This window comes from Pteropus alecto, unplaced genomic scaffold (assembly GCF_000325575.1).
Source record: "Pteropus alecto unplaced genomic scaffold, ASM32557v1 scaffold118, whole genome shotgun sequence".
NCBI lineage: Eukaryota > Metazoa > Chordata > Mammalia > Chiroptera > Pteropodidae > Pteropus > Pteropus alecto.
In genome coordinates this window covers 628,736-637,565 of record NW_006440654.1, presented here as the reverse complement: position 1 = coordinate 637,565, position 8,830 = coordinate 628,736, and the positions used below count along the sequence as shown (strand labels likewise).

General features: G+C 59.1%; 1 protein-coding gene across 1 annotated transcript in view; it reads right to left on the bottom strand.

The window, feature by feature from the left end:
* Positions 1 to 7,832: 7,832 nt before the first annotated feature.
* Positions 7,833 to 8,830, bottom strand: part of IL17REL (interleukin 17 receptor E like) — a 3,683-nt gene continuing 2,685 nt past the window's right edge. Inside the window, exons 8-10 of the mRNA XM_015594006.1 lie at positions 8,603 to 8,660; positions 8,282 to 8,454; positions 7,833 to 8,111 (exon numbers count right to left, since the gene is read on the bottom strand). Coding sequence (XP_015449492.1) covers positions 7,833 to 8,111; positions 8,282 to 8,454; positions 8,603 to 8,660 — 510 coding nt within the window. The remainder of the gene's footprint in view (positions 8,112 to 8,281; positions 8,455 to 8,602; positions 8,661 to 8,830) is intronic.

Below are 8,830 nucleotides of genomic sequence, written 5' to 3'. Positions count from 1 at the left end.
CACCCCTCCTGGGCGCCCAGCCCGCGCTCCCCGCCGCCCTCCGCCTCCCGGAGGCCAGCGCCCAGCTCCCCGCACTGCGGCCCCTCCCTCCGACTCCTCGTCCCCCCGCCGCGGCCCCGCTCTCCCCGCGTCTCCCCTCCGCCCGCGACCCCTCTCACCGGGCACTCGGGGTCATGCGACTCTCCCCGAAGCCGACTTCTTTTCAGTGGCTACAGGGCCCCCCGCGCTCCCCGCCGCCCTCCGCCTCCCGGAGGCCAGCGCCCAGCTCCCCGCACTGCGGCCCCTCCCTCCGACTCCTCGTCCCCCCGCCGCGGCCCCGCTCTCCCCGCGTCTCCCCTCCGCCCGCGACCCCTCTCACCGGGCACTCGGGGTCATGCGACTCTCCCCGAAGCCGACTTCTTTTCAGTGGCTACAGGGCCCCCCTCCTCTCCACTCGCGTCCCTCGGTTCTCCCCTCGGATCCCGTGACCCCGCGGTCCCCGCCCCACCCCCGGCCTCCTCAGGGTGAGTTTGAATTTTTCCCCGGTGCCAAAACGCAGAGACTCTCCACCCTCCCTTTTCGTAGGTAGAGCGTTTCTTTTGGAAAACTTGAAAGTGCTCCGTCCCCTCGAAGCTAAGCAAGCCCTTCGCGTTCTTACGCCCGGCCCGGGAAGGGGAAAGTGTTTCTTAGTCGTCTGGGGAGCATCTCTTTCAAATGCAAACAAGGAAGATAGCGCTGCTGTCTCCCTGTCTTGCGGGGTTTTAACTTAGATGCCTGGCTCCATGTTGAAACTACCAGCTCGTCACTGAGAGATGAGAATTTTTCATTTTTCCTTTGAATAAAGGGAAATAGATAAGGCATTGGCCACCCCGATTACCAGGTAAATTTAGGATGAACTATGAATGGCACAGGGTGCTGCGAAGCCCTCTTCAAAACTTTTTTTTGTTGCTGTGTATAATATGTAGAGGATGAAGATTTCTGTCTTAACCATTTTAAGAGTATAATTCAGTGACATTCACAATGTTACGCAATCATCGCCACTATTTTTAGAACTTCTTTTAACATCCCAAACAGAACTGTACCCATGGGACAGAAACACCCTGTTCTCCTCCCCTCAGGCCACAGGAACCTCTGACCTACTTCATGTCGCAATTAATCTGCCTGGCTAGGTCCTCACACACGTGGAGCCACACGCCAGGCAGCCTTCGCATCGGCTTATGTTACTCTGCATCGTGTTTTCAAGGTTCCCCCAGGGGTAGCATCTATCAGAACTTCGCTCCTTTTACCGCTGGTTTGTGATTTACTGTGGGTCTAGCCCACCTTTTGTATATCCATTCGTTTCCTGGTGGACATTTGGATAAGGGTCCAACTTCATCCTTTTGCATGTGACGGTCCAGTTTTCCCAGCACCATTTGTTGAAAAGATTGTCCTTTCCCCCACTGAATGGTCTTGCCACCTTTGTTGAAAATCAATTGACCATAAATGTGAGTTTATTTCTTAATGCTCAGGTCTGTTCCCTTGAGCCAGATGCCTGTCTCTATGCCTGTACCACACCCTGTTGGTTACTGTAGCTTTGTAATAAGTTTTGAACCTGGGAAGTGTGAGTCAAGCTCTGTTCTTTCCCAAGATTATTTTGTCTCTTCGGGTCCCTCGTAATTCCATACGAATTTTAGGGTAGATTTCCTATTTCTTCAGAAAACGCCATCGGGATGTGGAGAGAGGTTGCGTTGAATCTGCAGAGGACGCTGGGGGCCCTGGCATCGCAGTCATGCCGTCTCCCAGGACGCGAACGCGGTGCCTTTCCATTGATGGGCGCCTCCTTTAATTTCCTTCAGCAGCGTCTTGTCGCTTTCTGTGTACGAGTCTTCCCCCTCCTTGGATAAACGTATTCCTAAGTATGTCATCTATCCTTTTCGATGGTATTGCAAATGGGATCATCATCTTAGTTTCCTTTTGGGATGGTTCATTGTTAGCGTATAGAGATGCAACTGACTGGTGTGTTGGTTTTGTATCCTGCAACTTTACTGAATTCGTTTGCTAGCTCTCAAAGTGTTTTCACTAGATTCTTTAGGGTTTTCTACATATAAGGTCACGTCGGCTGCACATGGAGATACTTTAATTCTTCTCCAGTCTGAACCCCTTCCATTGCCCTGGCTAGCGTGCTCAGGCCTATGCCGAATGTCAAAAGTGGGCATCCTTGTCTTGTTCCTGATCCTACAGGTAACATTTTCAGTCCTTTACCACTGAGTATGGTGCTGGCCGTGGGCTTGTCATATGGCCTTGACCGTGTAGAAGGAGTGCCCGGCCATTCCCAGTTCATTGAGCGCTTTTATCATGAAAAGGTGTTGGATTGATCAAATGCCTTTTCCGCATCATTGAGATGATGTGGGGTTTTTCTTCATTCTAGAAATATGACATATTACACTGCTTCCTGCATCTGTAATGAACCACTCCTGCATAAATCCCACTTAGCCGTGATGTGTCATCCATTTACTACGTTTCTGAATTCAGTTTGCTTGCATTTTGTTGAGGATTTTTGCATCTACGCCTATGAGGGATATTGAACTGCATTTTCCTTTTCTTGTGGTGTCCTTCTGGCTTTGCAACCAGGGCGATGTTGGCCCTGCAGAATGAGTTAGGCTCTGGAGCAGTCCAGATGTTGGAATCGGTAGACAAATATTTTAAATCGACTGTCTTTACTATGTTCGACAAGCTGAAAGAAGTCGGGAGAACAAGATTTGAACAAGGAAGGGTTGCCAATAAAGAGAAAAATTATAGAAAGGGACCAGACAGAAAATTTGGAGCTGGAACGTCCAGTGGCTGAAATGAGGACATCACTAGATTCTGCAGCAGATTTGATCGTGCAGAGAAAACACCTGCAAACTTGAAGACAAGGCTTTTGAAATTACCTTGTTTGAGGAGCGGAAACTAAACGGAATGAAGGGGCATGGAAGAGCGAGGGGCCCATGGGATGCCATCAGGAACAGCAGCACGCAGGCCGCGGGGGCCCGGGAAGAGAAAGTGGCAGAAAAATATCGTATGCCATAATAAATAGCCCCGAACCCCCCGAATTTGATGAATGACGTGAATCCACATATCCAGACTCTCAATAAACTCCACACAGGATAAAGTAAAAGAAATCTGCACCAAGCACATTATAGTCAAATTGTCAAAAGCCAAAGTCAGAGAGAATCTTGACAGCCATAAGGGAGAAATGACTTGTCACACACGAGGGAGCCTCAATAAATGTCCAGCAGATTTCGCCTTAGAAGCCTTGGAACAGAAGGCAGTGGGACAACATATTTAAAGATGCTGAAAGGAAAAAAAAAAACACCTGTCAATCAAGAATTCTACAGCTAGTGAAATTACCTTTCAAAAATGGAGAAAGTAAGATATTTCCAGATAAATAAAAGGTCAGGGAGCTCATTGCTAGTAGACCTGACCTACAGGAAATGCTCAAGAGAGTCGGTCCTTCAGGCTGAAACGGAAGGACAGTAGAAACTCAAAGCCACGTGAAGAAAGACAAACTAGGCTGTTTTAAGATTTTAACTGTAACACTCAAGGAAATCACTAAGAAAATACACAGAAGAGAAAAGAAGTAAATCAAAACGGCACACTACAAAAAAAAAAAAAACTGAACACCATAAAAGGCAGTAATGGAGGAATTAAGGAACAAAAACCGTGTAAGACATACAGTGAAGAAATGACTGAATGGTAGAAGTAAATCCTTTATTTTCAGTAATCACTTCAAACGTAAATGGATGAAAACTCTGATTGAAAGGAAGCAAGAGATTGGCTGACTGCGTGGAAAACATGCGAGTGTGGAAGAGACTCGCTTTGGGTACAGAGACACAGGCGGTAAAGTAAGCGGATGGAATCAGTCACCCCGTGCAAATGAGCACACAGAGCAGGCGTGGCTGTATTGTTATCACGCAGAACGGGCTCCGTGCCGAGCGCGCCCGAGGACGTGTCACCCCTTTGAGATCACATGTGGACTCAGTTGCACCTGCCTGGCTCATAGGGAAGGCTGAGACTTCCGTCTTTGCAGCCTCTTAATGCTTATTCAGTAACGAAATTGCTTAATTCTTCTGTGCCTTTGTGGGAGGACTTGCTGAGCTGACGCTCGGTGGTGTCCCCGACTCCTTCATCTTCATGTCTTTGCACGAGTCGTGCCCTGCACTCGGCCCCCACGACCGCCTCCCTCTCTATCCTGCTCTGCTTTTCCTCCCTCAATTGCCCTTATGTCCTTGTTCACTTTTTTTTTGGTTTGTTTATGCTTCTCTCTTCTGCCTAGGGCAGGGATCTGTGTCTGCTTTGTTCACTGAGGGGGTGGATATACAGCAGGCAGTACGTGAGTGCTGGAGAATGAATGAATGAATGAGTGAGTGAGTGACAGTCTCACAGGCAGCTCAGCCTCCTGCTGCTGCGCTCATCTTACCCCCGGAGCTCCACCCTCCAGTCGCCGAGGCCAAAACGCTGTCCCGTTTTACGACCCATGCCAGGACGCCCCACGGCCCCACCTGCCCGCCACACCTCACCTCTCACCTGATGGATCCTGTTAGAACCAGGTGGCTTGTGCCCCTCCCCTCCGCAGTCTCTGCTCACGTTTGGGGACTGCCCTGTTCTACATGGCACCCACACTTCCTGTTTGCTTTCCCTTCCCGAGCTCACACTGGCACGGGGCACTCCACAGAATTCACGCATTTAGCCTGTTTGTGGTCTGTCTCCCCACGCAGAGGTCGGCCCCAGGTGGGTGACTGTGCTTGGGCTTTAGTGCTGAGAGTCCCAAAGCCCCCGGTCCAAGGCGACCCCGGGGTGGTCCCAGCTGCAGGGGGCGGGTCTGTCACGTTGCTTGGTCCTGGTGCTGGGTCGGTGCGGCACCCAGTGGGCGCTCAGCACCTGCTTGAGGAATGCGTGAATGGGCACAGATGTCCAGGGGCTCATCTGGTTCGAGCGGGAACCCTGGCGTGGGTGACCCTCCCACCTTCCTGTGGGTCCTCCCCACTTCCGGAGCCCCATTCGTCAGCACTCTTCTGGGCCGCCAGCCTGGGGCGGAGTGGGGTTTCCAGCTGGGGCAGGGGTGTTACTGGCCAAGGCAGTGGCCGGTCAGGCTAGGGCTCTGGGCGTGGCCCCAGACCTGAATGTAGAGGTGGGATGGCGGGTCCAGCTCAGACCGGGCACTGAGCACCATCGCCACTCGGTGACAGCACACACGCGGGCCGCCGGGCAGCGCAGTGGTGAGCATGCCCTCGCCCGCCTGGTTCCCCATAGCCCTGAATGTCCCTGGGCTCCGTTTGGGCCTCAGTTTCCCCCACCGGCGGAAGGCCGGGGCCGCGGGGAGTCTTGAGGGAGGCTGTCCCCGCTCAACCCCCGCGACCCTCGCAGCTCCACCTCCAGGTGGGCGGGGATTCTCGAGGTGCCGCGGGTCAGGGCCTGGGGGGTGGGGGGCCTGGATGGTCTGGGCTAGGGGCGGGGATGGCACAGCCAGAGCCAGGACTCTGGTCCCTCACCCCACCCCGCGCCCCGATGCGGACACTGGCGTGAGGCGCAGTCGCCCGCACTCCTGACCAGGGTGGGGTGGGGGCTCCCGGGGCCTCTCCACCGCCCCATCCCCCGCAGCGGGTGCTGGGAGGGCGGGGCTACCAGGAAGGGCGGGCACCTCCATCGCTCATCGCTCATCGGCTCATCGGGGGCTGGGGAAGCCCAGCGCCCTCTCCCTCCCACGCACATTAAGGGCGGCCGTGGGGTGTGGCGTCCCCAGCCTGGGGTGTCCTCGCCTGCAGCTTGCGGCCCCGTGCAGCGGGGTCGGGCCGGCTCCATCCACCGCCGCAGTTCCGTTCTGCCCCCTGGCGGCAGCCACCACCTTGGCCCCATTTTAACGGGTACACCTGGGCCCCTCATCCTCCCCCACCTTGCCCCGAGGGGCTACCTTGCCTTACAGACCCCATCTCTGTCCTTAAGGAAAGAGGCGAGCAGGTGGACAGGTGTCCACTGAGCAGAGGGGCCGTGCTGGCTTCGCCGCTCCCTGGCCAGCTGGGGCAGCAGCCCCTGCTGAGGGAGACCGAAGCCCAGGGGCCCGAGGTGGCAGAAACGAGCGACAGCGGAGCCGGGCGAGGTGAGCAGCGCATTCGCAGAGGACGGAGGACGGACCGCCCAGGCGCCAGGCCGGGCGCCTGTCCCCGTGTGGCCCTTGGTCATGTGGTGACGACACCCAGACTCCGATGGCAGCTCAGGGTCCTCGTGAGCTGGCGTGACAGTTCTGTGAGGGCGGACCCAGAGCCCCACTGCTGGGGAGCCCTGGGCTGGGGCGCGGGAGTCACGCGTTAGGCCAAGGGTCCCTCTGTGGTCCTTGAGCACAGACGACGCGTGGTGGCCCACAGTGAGTGTGACAAGTCTGAATGGGACGTCTGTGGGGGTGGCCAGTCCTACCACACCGGCTGGGCCGCGGGGCCTGGGGAGTGCGTGGAGCAGGGCGTGTGCTCTGGGGGACGCAGCAGCCCAGTTCTTAGCAGAGTCTCTGGGGGACAGTGGAGAGAGAGCCAGGGGGTGCAGAGGGAGCTGGACCAGGCGGAGACAGGGCATCTGCCTGCCCCGCCCAGGGCTTCAGGAAGGGGCCGAAGGCCCAGCCCAGCTGTAGGCCTCTGGCGACATGGGAGGTGCCTGGGCCCCACAGCCTGAGGTCAGGTGAGGCCACCCTCCCCTCCCCGAGCCCGACTTCCGTCAAGGCTCGGGGTATCCGGAGGGTGTCCCCCACGGCGACCCAGCGGTCCGCCCTGGCACTTGCTTGTCCTTGTCTCAGTCTGCTGTTCCCTGGGTGGCAGCTGGGGAGACAGAAATGGGGGGCCGGCTCAGTCCACCAAGTGCCAACACTGTCTGGGGGCAAACCGTCCCTCAGCCCGCCCCCACTGTGTGACCAGAGGAAGCAGGGGAGCTGCAGGCCCCAAAGCTCGGGGTGCACGGGCAGGTCCTCTCTGGGCTGCCCCGTCCTGGAGAGCCAGCAGCCCTGTCCTGTCTCCAGGGGAGTCTACCTGGACCAACGTGACCATCTGCCTTGGCCTGTCATCTGCTAGAGGTGACCTGGCTGCAGAGCTCCGCTGGGGGTGGGGGGAGGCTGAGGACGAAGGGCTGAGTGACCCTCTGCAGGCCCCGGGGCTGGCCTGGACGGCTGTGACTTGGCTGAGCTCAGAGGCCATTCTGAGACCCCTTGGGGGTGGGGGGCAGCAGCAGGAGAGGTCAGGGGCCCCGCCTCCCAGCCCCCCGTCCCCCGCCTCCCAGGCTCCTGGGCTCCGGCAGGCAGGAAAGCTTTGGCGCTTGCGGGTCAGGGTGCCTGCCCTCCACTCCCACCCCAGTGCCCCCCGGGGCCCTGGGCAGAGGCCGCCCTCCCGGGCTAACTCAGGACCTGCAAGGTTACCTATGGTTCCTGCCAAGCCCGAGGTCCCCAGAGTCTGGGCCCCAGAGACCGGGTGGGCGCAGGTGGGCCAGGGGGCACCCCGAGTCCTGCACAGGGGGAACCAGAGCGTTGGTCAGGGCAGCGGCAGTCACAGTGAGACTGGGGAGGGCCCGGGCTCCGCCTGGCCTGACGCCGAGGGGCCGTCCCTGTGCCCCTAGCGACTCCACGTCCTGTGCAGTGTACACGACACCCCCGACAGTGGGAGGCAGCGACACCTGGCCGGGCTCGCAGCAGAGGTCAGGGGCCAGCCCTTGGCCTCCTGCAGCCCCGAGGGCTCCCCCTGCTGGCACTCATCTGCCCTGAGGCCCGGCTCTGTCACTCACCACACGGAAGGTCACACAGCTGCTGCGGAGCGGAGAAGTGCCCATCAGTCCTCCAGCCCTGGAGACATGGGTTGGTGGGGTCAGGGTGGGCTGCAGCTCCGCCCTGCAGCCCGAGTCTCCCAGGGGGACGCCTGGAGAGGCTGCTGGGCTAGGGCCCCAGGGCGAGGCAGGGCCCCGGGGAGAAGGGAGCTCCGTGTCGCTGACGACTTGAGCATAGGGCGGACCAAGGTCTGGGGGGCGGGGGCGGGGGCGGGGTCTGGGCGGGGCAGCACCACCACCTGGATGCAGGTGTCAGGCTCACAGGCCTCGTCCCTGGGAACGTCCACAAAAGCAGCTGCGGGGTCTGCTGTGAGGTTGCCCTGGTGGGGGAGGGGGCGGTCACAGGAGGCCCTGGCCCTCACGCACGCGTGTGCCTGGGGCCAGGCATCAGTTCTCTGAGCCTCCGAGGGCTGCTCAGGGCCCGTGGGAGGTACAGAGGACCGCAGGGTAGTGAGGGGGTCAGCCACCCTCTCCAGGACAGCCCACGCACCCGGCTCACTGAGGCTGGAGGGAGGGCAGTGGCCTGGAGTGTTCGGTGGCAGGCCGGGGGCCATATCTTCTTTGGGTGGCACAGGCGCACCTGGAAGTGGGCGGGGCTGGGCGAGAAGAAGGTGACCCGGAAGTGGCCCCGAGAGGGTGCCGGCTGGACAGTCATCTTCCAGGCTGTGGGGGTGGTGGGATGAGGCCCGGCTCCCACCCGCCCCTCCTCCACCCGCTGACCCAGCACCCTGTCCCCTGTCCCCGCCATTCGCTGCATCCACTCTGCGAAGGCCACGGCCGGCCTCCGGCCTCCGGCCCCACGGCAACGCACCTGGGAAACGCAGCTGTTCGAAAGGGCACCTCACCCAGAAGCCCAGGCTGGTGGAGAACTGCAGAGGCGGGGGGCGTGGGTGTGGCGGGGTGCGTCCTCGGGGGCCCCTACATGGCCCTCTGGGACTGGCTCCCACCCCGGCCCTCAGCTCTACCCACTCAGGCCAGGACTGCGTAGAGCGGCCGCTGCAGGCTGGACCTCAGGCTGGACCTCAGGCTGCGCTCGGCA